Source organism: Notothenia rossii (assembly GCF_949606895.1).
Source record: "Notothenia rossii genome assembly, chromosome: 11".
Classification (NCBI taxonomy): Eukaryota; Metazoa; Chordata; class Actinopteri; order Perciformes; family Nototheniidae; genus Notothenia; species Notothenia rossii.
Genome location: NC_136910.1, coordinates 34,807,130 through 34,820,509, shown reverse-complemented (window position 1 = coordinate 34,820,509; position 13,380 = coordinate 34,807,130). Strand labels below are relative to the sequence as shown.

General features: G+C 38.1%; 2 protein-coding genes across 3 annotated transcripts; both read left to right on the top strand.

The window, feature by feature from the left end:
* Positions 1-166: 166 nt before the first annotated feature.
* LOC307025904 (uncharacterized protein) lies at positions 167-1,596 on the top strand. Its single transcript, XM_079660880.1, has 2 exons — positions 167-323; positions 976-1,596. Exons 1-2 carry the CDS (start codon positions 183-185, stop codon positions 1,375-1,377), a joined length of 543 nt encoding a protein of 180 aa, XP_079517006.1. The 5' UTR covers positions 167-182; the 3' UTR covers positions 1,378-1,596.
* Positions 1,597-2,966: 1,370 nt separating this feature from the next.
* trappc13 (trafficking protein particle complex subunit 13) lies at positions 2,967-11,792 on the top strand. Of its 2 annotated transcripts, XM_079658636.1 has the most exons (13): positions 2,967-3,113; positions 4,087-4,155; positions 6,900-6,999; positions 7,098-7,182; positions 7,258-7,385; positions 7,481-7,553; positions 7,898-7,942; positions 8,368-8,385; positions 10,175-10,308; positions 10,402-10,600; positions 11,063-11,163; positions 11,241-11,388; positions 11,476-11,792. In XM_079658636.1, exons 1-13 carry the CDS (start codon positions 3,068-3,070, stop codon positions 11,581-11,583), a joined length of 1,254 nt encoding a protein of 417 aa, XP_079514762.1. In that variant the 5' UTR covers positions 2,967-3,067; the 3' UTR covers positions 11,584-11,792. The 2 variants fall into 2 exon arrangements, with proteins under 2 accessions (XP_079514762.1, XP_079514763.1); XM_079658637.1 differs by lacking the exon at positions 8,368-8,385.
* Positions 11,793-13,380: the final 1,588 nt, after the last annotated feature.

Here is a 13,380-nt window from a genome sequence, read left to right as displayed (position 1 = left end):
TCAGAAAGTGTTAAAAGAGGGACTAACATAACACCAGCCTTGTCCTTTAATCGCCTTCAGGACAGGTTACTGGAAATACAGTTGATCCTAAAAACTGAAAGGGAAATACCCACAAACCAATGACCCTTCTTTGATTAAGGATGTTGAATTGTAATATTAAGTGTGGGTTGCAAACAAAGGAGATGCTCTTTGAAGCAGTTGCATATAATATATTGCCTTACACTCGCTGTGCTAACAGTGGTTTGCATATTATCAGACTTTATCATAAGACACACTGTGCTCAGGTCAGGAGGACGGTCACAGAGCAGTCCCTTCAGCAGCAGGTAAGATGACGTCCTTGTGTTTTATAGAAGCTAGACGTACTAAAATAATAGGTTTAACCTTCGTAATTTGATCTGTGTTACATGTCTTCCAGTGAGTGTGTTTTTTGTATGCACATGTAGAGAAAAGCAGAAGATGTAATGTCTTGGCATGTCAGTTTGAATGACCCAAACCAAACTAAAAGAACCAGATTCATTCACTTTTTCTTTTTAAATGGAAGCATTGTAGCCAATGTCTTTTCATTTTCATTGATTTTGAGTATATATATGTGTTTTTTAATGCATTAAACGTGAACAAAACCAATGAATTGTCATGCTTCTTTTCCATAAAAACACTGGAAGAATGCTTTTCTTGTATAATTTGTAAAACGGATAATTGTGTTGTATACCTACAAAACACAATATAATACAGTATAAATATATCGAATGCTGGAGAAGGGTGGTTTTAAAATAATAAAATGTCACATGCTCATAATATAATATAATATTTAAGTAATAAATAAAAAGATAGTGATAATTAAGTGATACCAGTATACTTTTCAGGAAAAGTGTATAATCTGGGCTGGGATGTCCTTTTGAATATATAACACATGTTATATGTCCTCTTGTTTGAATCCTGCCTATGAAGAATATCAGTGATATGTTTACATTACAGCTTCAAGCCAGACGTGCAGCCCTGACCAATCACATCAGTCACATCACACAGAACAAAATGGGAAATCTTATCAACTCTCCATGCAAGATGAGCAACCTCAGCGGTAGAAACATCCGACTGTTCATCACAAAGGAGAGCTGTGAGATGGACGCCTTCATCACCTCTGATTCTGCGGGGCTTCCTGAAGGCAAAAGGTTCCTCTTCAGGAAAGATGTGGACGACACCCAGGTCCTGTCCTCCATCCGGGTCCTGGCCTCTCAGACAGAGGAAGTGCCCTGGGAATCTCACAACTTCCTCTCTGCCTTCGTGGAGGATGAAAATGATATGAATATCTGTGGCAAAGGAATCATACACAACATGGTGCTGAGTGCTCCAGTTACTGTGCTGGTTTATGATGTGTAGATTCACAATTTGTTCAAGCGCTTATTATTCTCTGCTTAAGAAGAATAATGTATTTGTCATAAGTAGGTCTGAATTCATTTGATAATTAAAATAAACATTAAACACCTGAATGATTTATGGAATTATATTCTTGATGCCTCCAACAAAATGTCTGCTCAGCTTCACAATCCTCCTGCTTTTCCATGTATCATTTCAAAGTAAAATGAGGTTAAACATTCACTGAGTGTCACTCTCCTTGCGTGACCGGCCCTCTCTGATCATCTGCTTGAGTCCAGATCTGCCGATAGTTGCTGAACAGTGGAGGCTTTATTCAGACTGAAGGGCTGCTAAATTAGATGACATGCTTAGGGTTCTCTATCTTCCACATGGTTGTGTTGAAAAAAAAGAAAGTAATTGATGACACATTAAAAAACAATGCATGTGATCCAGCATGTTAGTAGCTAATGATTACACTTCAATAATTAATCATTTTTGAGTTACATAGGGTGTTAAATCAAACCAAATATTGGGTTGATAAGATATATAATCAACCCAAGACAGAGCTTTCTGCACTCTAGTTTGATTATTTTCAGGCCAATTATTATTATTATTATTATTATGGCATGTTATTATATCTGATGTAAATTATCTATATGTTATAAATTAAATAATATAAGTATATAGTTTAATCATTAAATAGTCTTATCAGTGTGATTTTGTAGGTATTGGATTTTTTCGGTATAAATAATAAGTCACTTTTATAATTTAAACTGCAGTGTTGTTAAAGCCTGGTGTAATACAGGATCTTACCACTAGAGGTCAGTGTAGAGCAGCAGAATAAAGTACAATACGTTTATTTATTATACCACTTTTCACAGAAATAAAGTTCACAGTGCTTCATAATAAAAAAAGTTAAAAAATAAGATGCAATAAGACAATAAAAAACATAGAAACAAAACACATGCAACAAAGAGTCCCAAAAGGAACACACAAAAGAACCTAACTTCACATCTCAAGGAGACACAAAGCCAGTCAAAATGACAGTTGCATTTTTTACATTTAGCAGCACTTTTTTCAGTTTGACATGCTGCCATATCCTAAACTCTGAGCTCATAACTGTTGTCACTTTTCTGTGTAAATATACTTATTACTTACATTTTGAGTGTAACATGATGAGAAAAAAGGCGAACAAAAGCAATTAAGTCCATGCTGTTTACATTGCTGCTGCCAAGCTCAATTTCTATGTTGTAATTTATAAATAAACTGTGTGCACTTGCCTAATGTGACACAGCATGTGTAAAATGAGAGAGATGTAGAAAAATATCAATAGAAAATAATAATATGAAATAATGGATAATACAGTGTCTACTTTTGTCATGCCAAAGGCAACAATGTGTTCTTGGGTTGCATTATGGAACATATACTATCAAATAGCATTCCTTGGAACACATCATATCAATAAAATGAACGTAACATTTAAATACGAAATGTAATCAAAACGATTATATTTAATTATATATTTTATAATATTAGAATTATTAAAAAGTTAATGTTGTTGTAGTTACCGTCCCTGGCTGCTAGAGGCAGCATTTCATCTTGAGGTTCTCCCAAACTAAAAGACGAGCAAGGAAAGCCGCTTCCTGTAAGGTCAAAGTTCACCAGCTAGCATAGGAGCTAACTTCTTCCCGAAAAGACCATTCACTCTGTCAAAATGGATGTAAGTCAAGCGAAACAGGAACACCTCCTCGCCTTAAAAGGTATTTTAAGCTTCTTACAACATCCTAAAGATAGCGAGTCTAGACGTTGTTTTATAGGTAAAAAGTGGACATAAATATCCCAGTTCAATGCCTGGTTTTCATTTGTTGTTGCTATCAGCTGCTAATAGCGCTAGCTGATACAGTAACACTTTTACAGATAGCATGCAATCCATGTAGTCAATGACAGGTGTATCTTTAACTAGTGAAGTGTGTGTTGCTATTGGACCTCATTGCTGAGATCGAAATACACTCTGTAGCAATGTATCAGAGCAAGAGTCGTGCCAGATTACCAGCTATGACGTTTTTGTTAGCTAATTTAGCTAAGTGCAATAATGTTATCTGATGAATGAGTGAATTACGCCCTGAAACACTCCGTAGCTTTGTTATCTTTGATATGTGTCTGTATGTAAGCGTATATACTTTTGTCAATGTATATTAGTACTTACTTGGAAGGTTACTGACAGTCAATGATGTGTCAGGAAACTACTTAGCCAATAAATCTGATTCCGTTTTTTTACCCATTAAATGTGTGTTAAGAAGAAAAGATAGAATAAATAAATACTGAACCCAGATCATGCATATGGATCCAGTTGAATTTATCTTTATAAGCTGACAGCTGCTGAAATGTACGTGACCAGTAAATCATGATTATCAAATTACAGTCAAACATTCACCCTTACAATTATGTGTGGATTCCCTAGAAAACAAACCATGTCCAAGCTAAATTGATAAATTGCAATGCAACAATTGTTGTTCTATGCTTTACAGCCAAAATACATTAGCTGTTTGGTTGTCTTCTTGTGTTGGAAATTGTAATCTGCCTCTTTGCTTATAATAGGACAATTGCCTATTATTACCCTACAATTAGTACTTTAGTCATTTCACCAGGATATGTTCATCTGAGTGGTAGAGATGACTTTCAAATAAGAGCGAAATACGTCTAATCCCTAACCGATGTCCCTTTACTTTACAGTGATGCGATTAACAAAACCAACACTCTTCACAAACCTGCCTGTGACATGTGAAGATCGAGACCTGCCAGGTAAGCCTGAGTAGCTTCAGAGACACACAATCATTCTAATTGAATTCTCCATTTAACAGATCTATAGCAGAAGGGGGCAAATTATAACAGGCTTATTTGTGTGGTACCACCATTTAAACCAGGGTTGTCAAACTCAATTTCATCGCGGGCCACATTAACATTATGGTTGCATTCAAAGGGCCGGTTGTAACTTTAAGACCATATAAAAATACATATATAAATATTTAATATATATAAAATAACGTATTATATTACATTATTGCCTCTGCATTGGATTATTTTCGGATAGGGTAATAACTTAATAATTAACTACGTCTGAAAGAAGAAGTCTAGGGCAAATAATTGCAAGTCTTTTCAGTGAGAATGTCACAAAATGATCTAAAAAGAAAAGCCAAATTCAGGAAGAAAAAGGAAGTGACATTTTGAAAAAAAAGTAACATTTTGAAAAAAAGGCAAATTCTAAGAAAAAAGGCATATTTTGAAGAAAAAAAAGGCAAATTCTGAGAAAAATTAAAAATTTAAGATGCATTGTGGGACATGCTACGTGCTTCTGTAAATCGGCCTGTAACCGTATAATAAACATATTATATTAGTTGCAAGCTCTTGTGGGGCCACAGAAAATGAAGTCACGGGCCGGATTTGGCCCCTGGGCCTTGAGTTTGACACCCCTGATTTAAAGGCAACAGGAGGGACGATACCTGCATTAGCTAAGGGGTTTTCATCGCTTCATTGGATGAGGATCACAGGGCTGTCGATCTATTGATTTTTAGATTACAGTGAATTTCCTACTTTTCACTTGTTGTGGTTGATATGTCAGTGTCCTTAAGCAAAGACAAGGAACAAATAGAAAAAACCTTTCTCTGGACTTGAGTACAGAATAGACAAAACATAATACAACTGTGCTATTGACTATCAGGATGACTATTTGTACATATAGTACACGTAGGCTATGAGGAGTGGATCCAGCAGGAGGTCGGGATCACTTCAGCGTGTGTGTTGCTTCACGTGTCGCCAAACTGACCCGAGCCACACGACCTCCTCTCTATCTTGGAAACCATCACTGTTATAGATTTACACTCTCAGAACTTTCTCCCACATTTAGATGGCAGGCCTCCTGAGAGCGTCACTGCTTGTTTCCACTCCGATTAATGACAGCAAGGAGAAATGTTTTAGCTGGTAACTGAAGTCATGACACAGCATACATCATGATTATGACCCTTCTAAGGGGGTCGCTATTTATACAAGAGTAGAAATGAAGTGAGGACTCATCTTAGGTCACAAGTTCACCAAGATAAATGAGTTGAATATGACATTAGAAACATCAATCTATGACTCTTTGCTCTCATACAGTACCTTTACCTCCTGCAGACTCTTTCTGATGCTCTTATTGTTGAAGCAATAGTAGAGATAGTATTATTGTTGTATTAGTCGTGTTAATGAGTCAGTTGGAACAGCATTAGATCTATGTGACATTTGAACCAAATATCACGCCTTCAGGCTCAGACTGTTTGAAACCTGATCTTCAGAGGTGCTGTGTTTCTCTCTGTGATCCTCCCTGCTGTGCAAAGAATACTCAAACCTTTATAAGAACATATATACTGTATATATCCCTTAAAAAACCTTACTGTGTCAGAGCTGTGTCTACATCTTATCTTTGTACACAGTCCACAAACAGACAGGTTTGCACGCACTGTGATTTTGGCAGCTCATTGAAACACATTCAAGTTTATTTTATTGATACATTTGCAACCACTTGCATTTGAATGCACAAATAACATAAATATGTGGATGTTGCATCCAGTACAGGTGTGTGACTTCACATATCTTTAGGTCACATTCATGCACCGTGACATCAAGTCAAATTCCTCGTACGTGTGAAACCTACCTGGCAATAAACCCATTTCTGATTCTGATCTGATTCTGAAGTATAACAGAATATACTTTATATTACATTACTAGGTATGACTTGTCCCTTGAATTAACATCAAACTCAAATTTAAAATCTTTGAAAAATCATCTGGTGCGATTTATAAGTAATTGCTATCATTTTGGCACAACTGCTACTTACTGTACACAACTATAAAAAACATATATTACCATATGTATATGTTTTCTGCTACTGTCATATTGTGGAAATCTAAACGATCAAGAACATTTTATTTTGAGTATCATTTGTGGTTTAAGTCCACCTTTAAAGATTTGAACATGTTAATGCCTGAATACATTGCTGCTGCAACAAAGTCATTTGCCAGTTTGGGATCAATAACGTGCCTATCTATCTCTATCCATCTATCCTTCTAATAAGTGTTCATACGTTTTTTTCAACGACCAAATCAAAAAGAAATCACTTTTTGGACTTATATTACAATTGTGGTTTGTTCTGCGATATTAGAGCGAATCATTATTTCTGAAATGTTTCTTCACAGTATCATTCATCATCATCATCCTCATCATCATCATAGTTTGTCTTTTGTAGAAAGGGTGTTTATTAGGTTGTTTGTAGGTTGGGACCTCTCTGCAGCGCTACAATTCTTCCATCAGATATTTCAACACACATTTAGCCTTTAAATAATACTGTGCTTACTGTGATTGAGATATTGAAATTGTCCATATTGCATTTTGACCAAATTCCTAGTCCTATTTGTTTGTTGGCTAAATTGCTTCTCTCTGGCCCAGGGATAATGATGTTGAGCGATATTCATCAACAGAGGCTGTATACACGCTGTGTGTTCTTCCCTCCGTAGGGGATCTGTTTGATCAGCTCATGAGGGAGGACCCGTCCACCATCAAAGGAGCGGAGGCTTTAATGCTGGGAGAGATGCTCACATTACCGCAGAACTTTGGGTAATAAATGCTGATCAACTGTTGGAGAATCATTCAATCACTTCCTGTTTGTTTTGAAGTGAAAATATCTGACTTTTCCACCTCTCTGCATTACACAGAAATATTTTCCTGGGTGAGACCTTCTCCAGTTACATAAGTGTGCACAATGACAGCATCCAAGTAGTGAAGGACATTCTTGTGAAGGTACTGTAAAAGTAGATCTCCAGCACGTTGTATTCCCCCTCCTGTTTGACCCACCTGTGATGTCCCCTCCTGCAGGCTGATCTACAGACCAGCTCACAGAGGCTCAACCTCTCCGCCTCAAACTCTGCCGTGGCAGAACTCAAACCTGAATCCTGCATAGATGATGTTATCCACCATGAAGTCAAAGAAATTGGAACTCATATGTGAGTTTTCCAGTATGTACCCTCCTTTGCACCTTCAATCATCTAACATAGGTTTCTCTCTTCTAAGCGTCTCTTTCCTCTCTTCCTATTCCCAGTTTAGTTTGCGCCGTCAGCTACACCACTCAGTACGGGGAAAAGCTCTATTTTCGGAAGTTCTTCAAATTCCAGGTGAGTTATATTTGAGCGTTCTCATTAGCTGACAGACTTTGGAAAACTCCTGTGTAAGCTTGGAGGAGACCTGAGAAATGTCACAGGCCGACAACAGGGCGAATGCAATTACCATCCTCCCTGTGGATTTAGTGTCCTGCAGTCTCTCAGTTTGTGAAGTAACTCTCCAAACGCCATTCCCTTCCCTTAAGACATATCTCCAGTGTCAGAGCTCAAACGCCATTCCCTTCTTTAGCGTTCAGTCTGATTAGTCCTTTTCCCACGGATATTGATTATTGTTCCGCCGAATGGAGTTACAGTGTGACAAAACAACAGCATTCAGTTTGCAATCTATTCTCAATCAGGTTTTGAAGCCGCTGGATGTGAAGACAAAGTTCTACAATGCAGAGGTAAGTTAGCCGCTTTCAACAACCAGCACAGCATAACATGTAGAGCTCCTGTCAACACGCTGAGTATATCTGTTACCATTCTGCAAATAGAAGAACTGTGCTGTATGACAGCTGTAGCAAATACAACATGCTTCATATCATATTTTATTTTTAGCACGGATCATTACTATGTGCTAATGGGGGCAGCTAGTATAAGAATGTCTCCTGGAAAACCCTTGTACCTCCAGAAATGTAAAAAATATAATTGTGTAATGTTTGAAGAGCTGGAGATCAAGCGTTTTCCTCAGAGACAACAAACATTTTCATTTTTCTCATTCTCATACCAGTAGCTTTTTATATTAGTGGTGTGCTATTATTCATTGTCATCATCTTTGGCATGTAACTTCATTTGTTTATTATGTCTTGTATTTTATTTTCTCCATTAGAGTGACCTCAGTTCTGTGGTAAATGTTCCCTCTGTTTTCATCGCTGAACATTAGCTTTCTCTAATCCTCTTTTGGTGCAGCAGACTTTCTGCAGCCAATAGAAAGGCGCAAAGTGGAAGAATGGAAAGTCATCTAAAAATGATAAAAGCCCTTCTAGATTGTAGACACATTAAACCTTGACATGAACTTTCCATTTTTGTTATTTTGCCCTTTCTTTGGTAGCTTATGCTTTCTTGCAAACTCATCCTACACAGGGCTTTGACTTTTAATTGAAGTTTGTGGTGTTAAATTGTGGTGGGTGGGGATTGCTCTGATTATACAGTGTCTAATCATTGGGGAAATGATGATGATGCTCTATGATTGTTCTTATTTTTCTATGTATCAAGATAACATCGCAGACGGTAATGAGGGTGTCTAAATTCTTTGAATCTTGATATTAATTGTTGTATTGCTGGGTTAAAGGTGTAAAGCAACAGGCCGATTGAGTTGCTACGGTCATGGATTATAAAAGCAAGATTTCCTTCTTTCTTTTCTTTTACAATGTTTGAGTTAATGAAGCAAGTACATCTGATTATTGGTAATGGATCGTGAGGTTTCAGGTTTGTTTTGGAATGGCTGTGCATGGAGCAGAGGCTAAGCTCTGTGGTTTAACATGAACCTCACTCAGAACAGGCTATGATTCATTTCCTATGTTATGGATTGTAAAGGCATGAACTAATCTCTGCTTCCCTCTCCTTGTATCTTACTGTATAGTAGAGGTTGCACTCAAAATGTGAGCGTTGTTTGGACCACTGAGTGATACTTTTCCAAAGCATCAACTAGTTGCCCACAATCCTGTTCAAACACCAGAACCAATTATCTTAGATGTAGGTTAAACAGTTCAAGTCATATCACTTTAGGTAAGTATCTTACCTTTTTTTTATTAAATGCATTTTCATATTGAAATGAGATGTTATTAGTTATCAATGAAAAAACGAGTTGATGTTTGAGAGACCTCTTTATGACCTGTGGATTGGTGAAACTCTGGTTGTGCAACCCCTACTGTACTCACGCTGCTCAGCACTGCACTAACAATGTCCTCAAAGGTACACTGAGCAAACATAATACAATTACATTTATGTTATTTTAGTTTATATGTTTAATGTTAGTTAAATACATGTGATTAATTATGACTCTCACAACACTTAAAGTAGTTAAAAGGATATGTTCACGTTATCTTAAAAACATTGCTCACATGCTCATGTGTACATTCAAAGAGTTAAAGCTGGTTATAGTCATTCCTCCTGTTCATACTTTTTTTTAAATCCAATGGACTAAAACCATTCCTTTTGTGTCACTTTGACACTGATATAAGGCTTCAGTAATCTGAGTTCAATCATGTGGGTAAGTCATAGTATAGTTAACACCTTTACCCTTATTATTCCTGCCAAGCTGCAACAGAGGGATAGTAAAACAAGAGTCATATTATATAAATAACTTTACACACTTGTTTTAAGATCAACTTGTATTAATCCCAGAGGGGAGATACAGTTTTGTATAACTCTGTATAGACTACAAAGGCATCGTTTGATTTATATCATTATGTGCAGGAGGAAAAGGACAACTGTTGAAATGAACATATGGGTGTGTGAATGAGACATGAACAGACGTGGACCTGTCCTTTAGCACAGTAGGGTTTCCACAAGCCTAACCCTTTTAATACCCGATAATAGTGTACATGTTGCTCAGTTCACCTTGGAGATAACGTGTTTGTGCTTGATGGTGAGCAACACATATGAGTAAGTGACTGGAGGCTTCTCCGCTGCAGACAGATGAAGTGTTCCTGGAGGCTCAGATCCAGAACATCACCACCTCTCCCATGTTCATGGAGAAGGTCTCCCTGGAGCCCTCCATGATGTACAACGTCACCGAGCTCAACACGGTGGCAGGGGGAGATGAAGGGTAAAATCAGCTTTACATGTATATTCCTTATTGTTAAGGTATACCACATCAGCTTTTTACACTCAAATCTCAAACCGATCTTTTAACTTCCAGAGAGTCCACATTTGGGAAAATGTCTTACCTGCAGCCCATGGACACGCGGCAGTACCTGTACTGCCTGAAACCAAAGCCGGAGTATGCAGAGAAAGCTGGAGTCATCAAGGGAGTGACGGTGATCGGGAAGCTGGACATCGTGTGGAAGACCAACCTCGGGGAGAGAGGGAGGCTACAGACCAGTCAGCTGCAAAGAATGGTATTAGGACTCTTTTATTTATTGTCCACTATTGCCAACATTCAGAACATCCAGTGAACAAATATGGCATCCATTCTTTAAGTCTGATTTAAAAAAGAACCTTATCTGGGTTATTTTAGTAGGTTAGGGTTATGGTTAAAATCTTTCTTAGTTACTTACATTTCAATCATTTTCATAAAGATCATGTTTCAAGTGAGAACATGAATGTGTTTTTGTAGAACATGGAGTAGTGGGGTAACCGTCAGCCTCTTGTGGCTGAATTGAGTATTACAACAACAAAACAATTGCAATTCTTTTCGTAAAATATTTTTTTATTTAAGAAGCATTGAAAGATTATCCTTAAAAAAAAAACGTTGGTCATCTTTATGAGGTCATCAACACAGGAGAAAGAAATTATTTATTTTAATATTTTTTAATTTGTATTATCTTTATTTCTGTAATGCTTCTATCTGTGTTCTCCAGGCTCCAGGGTATGGAGACATCAGACTGTCTTTAGAGATGATTCCTGACACCGTCAACCTTGAAGAACCTTTTGACATTATCTGTAAAATCACCAACTGCAGGTAAAAATCCCCGGCCCAACATATGAAAGAATAATTGAGAAAAAGAGACATGACCCAACAGCGTTCTCATGTTGCAGTGAAAGAACGATGGACCTGGAGCTGGAGATGATGAACACCCGGTCCATCCACTGGTGCGGGGTGTCAGGGCGACAGCTGGGGAAGCTCAGTCCTGGAGCCTTCCTCTCTCTGCCCCTCATCCTCCTCTCCTCAGTCCAGGGTCTGCAGGTACGATCCAAACCTTTAGGAAAAGTGTTGCTTCATATGCTCGTGCTGTTCTTGCTGTTCTTATAATCTTTACGTCTTTTGTTTCAGAGTATATCCGGATTGAGACTTACAGACACATTTCTGAAGAGGACCTACGAATACGATGACATCGCACAAGTGTGTGTGGTCTGCCCATACACCAACAATGAGTGCTAGAACATTTTATTTGGCTTTTTTTGCATTTTAGATATGAATGGACCAACCTTGGGATTCTGCACATGAAGCTCACATTTCACTCTTTTTGCAACCTGATGGGATACTACTGTATTTTAAAATGAATTGTGTATAATATAAATCACTTTCTTTGAAATTAATAATGTAAATGGGCATAAATGTTAATAAAATCTCTGTGATCTTTGATTTCCTATGGCTTTCTATGGAGCCTTTGTTGACTGCACTGAGCATATTTTCTTAAAGATCTGTTATAGGGATTTTTGGACATTTTAAACCACATATTTGCCAAACATACTAAGGTGATAAATACATTAACCTGTTAAGCCCCGAGCATTTAAGTAAATTGACCAAGATATTACTTTTAAGACATTTTACAAAAAACTCGTTGGTGGTAGGATTCTCTGGAGGTTAGGTATATTTTGAATGCATTTACTACGGCCAATACAAACGCACTGCAAGGGCCAATAAACTAATGAGGAACGCAACTTGACGAAACATGCGCAGTGACTGTCAACACGTGCTGCGGTCCCAGCTGTGTGCATCACTTTTTAGTTTCTCCGTTTCCGTGTTTTTTTTATTTTCTTGCAGCATTTTGTATTTGCAATCCTTTGTTTATGCAACACTTTTTGTAAATGGTGCGAATGTTGGTGATTGTTTCTAAATGCTGCAATGTGTTGTGTAGTTGGTGGAGATGTTTCTTGATTTGCATTTGTTTGGCAAATGTGTGTTTTTATATTAGCATTATGCTGGAAAGCGTTCTACTAATGGAAGTGTTTTGGGCCGTTGTAAACTTTGCACCTGTCGGCCACCGTAATAACCCGCTATGTAAAGATTTAACACAAGTCATAATACACTCACTGGCCACTTTATTAGGTACACCTATTTCATCAGCCAATCACATGGCAGCAACTCAATAGTCTACATTTAGGCATGGAGAGATGGTGAAGACGACCTGGTGAAGTTCAGACAGAGTATCAGAAAGGTGATTTAAGTGACTTTGAACATGGCATGGTTGTCGGTGCCAGGTGGGCTGGTCTATTTTCAGAAACTGCTGATCTAGAATTTTCACACACAACATTCTCTAGGGTTTACAGAGAATTGTCTGAAAAAAGAGAAAACGTCCAGTGAGCGGCAGTTCTACGGGAGAAATCCTGTCAGCTAAGAACAGGAAACTGAGGTTACAATTCACACAGGCTCACCAAACTGGAATAAAGAAGATGAGTCTCGATTTGTGCTGCAACATTTGGACAGAAGGGTTTTGACCCAACAACATGAGGGCATGGATCCATCCTGCCTTGTATCAACGGTTCAGGCTGGGGGTGGGTGTGTAATGGTGTGGGGGTATTTTCTTGGCACCACAGCTTACCTGAGTATTGTTGCTGACCATGTCCATCCCTTTATGACCACATTGCACACATCTTCTGATGCTACTTCCAGCAGGATAACACGCCATGTCACAAAGCTCAAATCATCTCCAACTGGTTTCTTGAACAGGACAACGAGTTCACCGTACTCTAATGGCCTCCACAGTCTGCTGATCTAAATCCTACAGAGCACCTTTGGGATGTGGTGAAACGGGAGATTTGCATCATGGATGTGCAGCCGACAAATCTGCAGCAACTGGGTGATGCTATCATCTCAATATGGACCAAAGTCTCTGAGGAATGTTTCCAGCACCTTGTTGAGTCTATATGCCACTAAGAATTAAAGCAGTTCTGAAGCCGGTACTGGCAAGGTGTAGCCTACCTAATAAAGAGGCCGGTGAGTGTATAACAATCA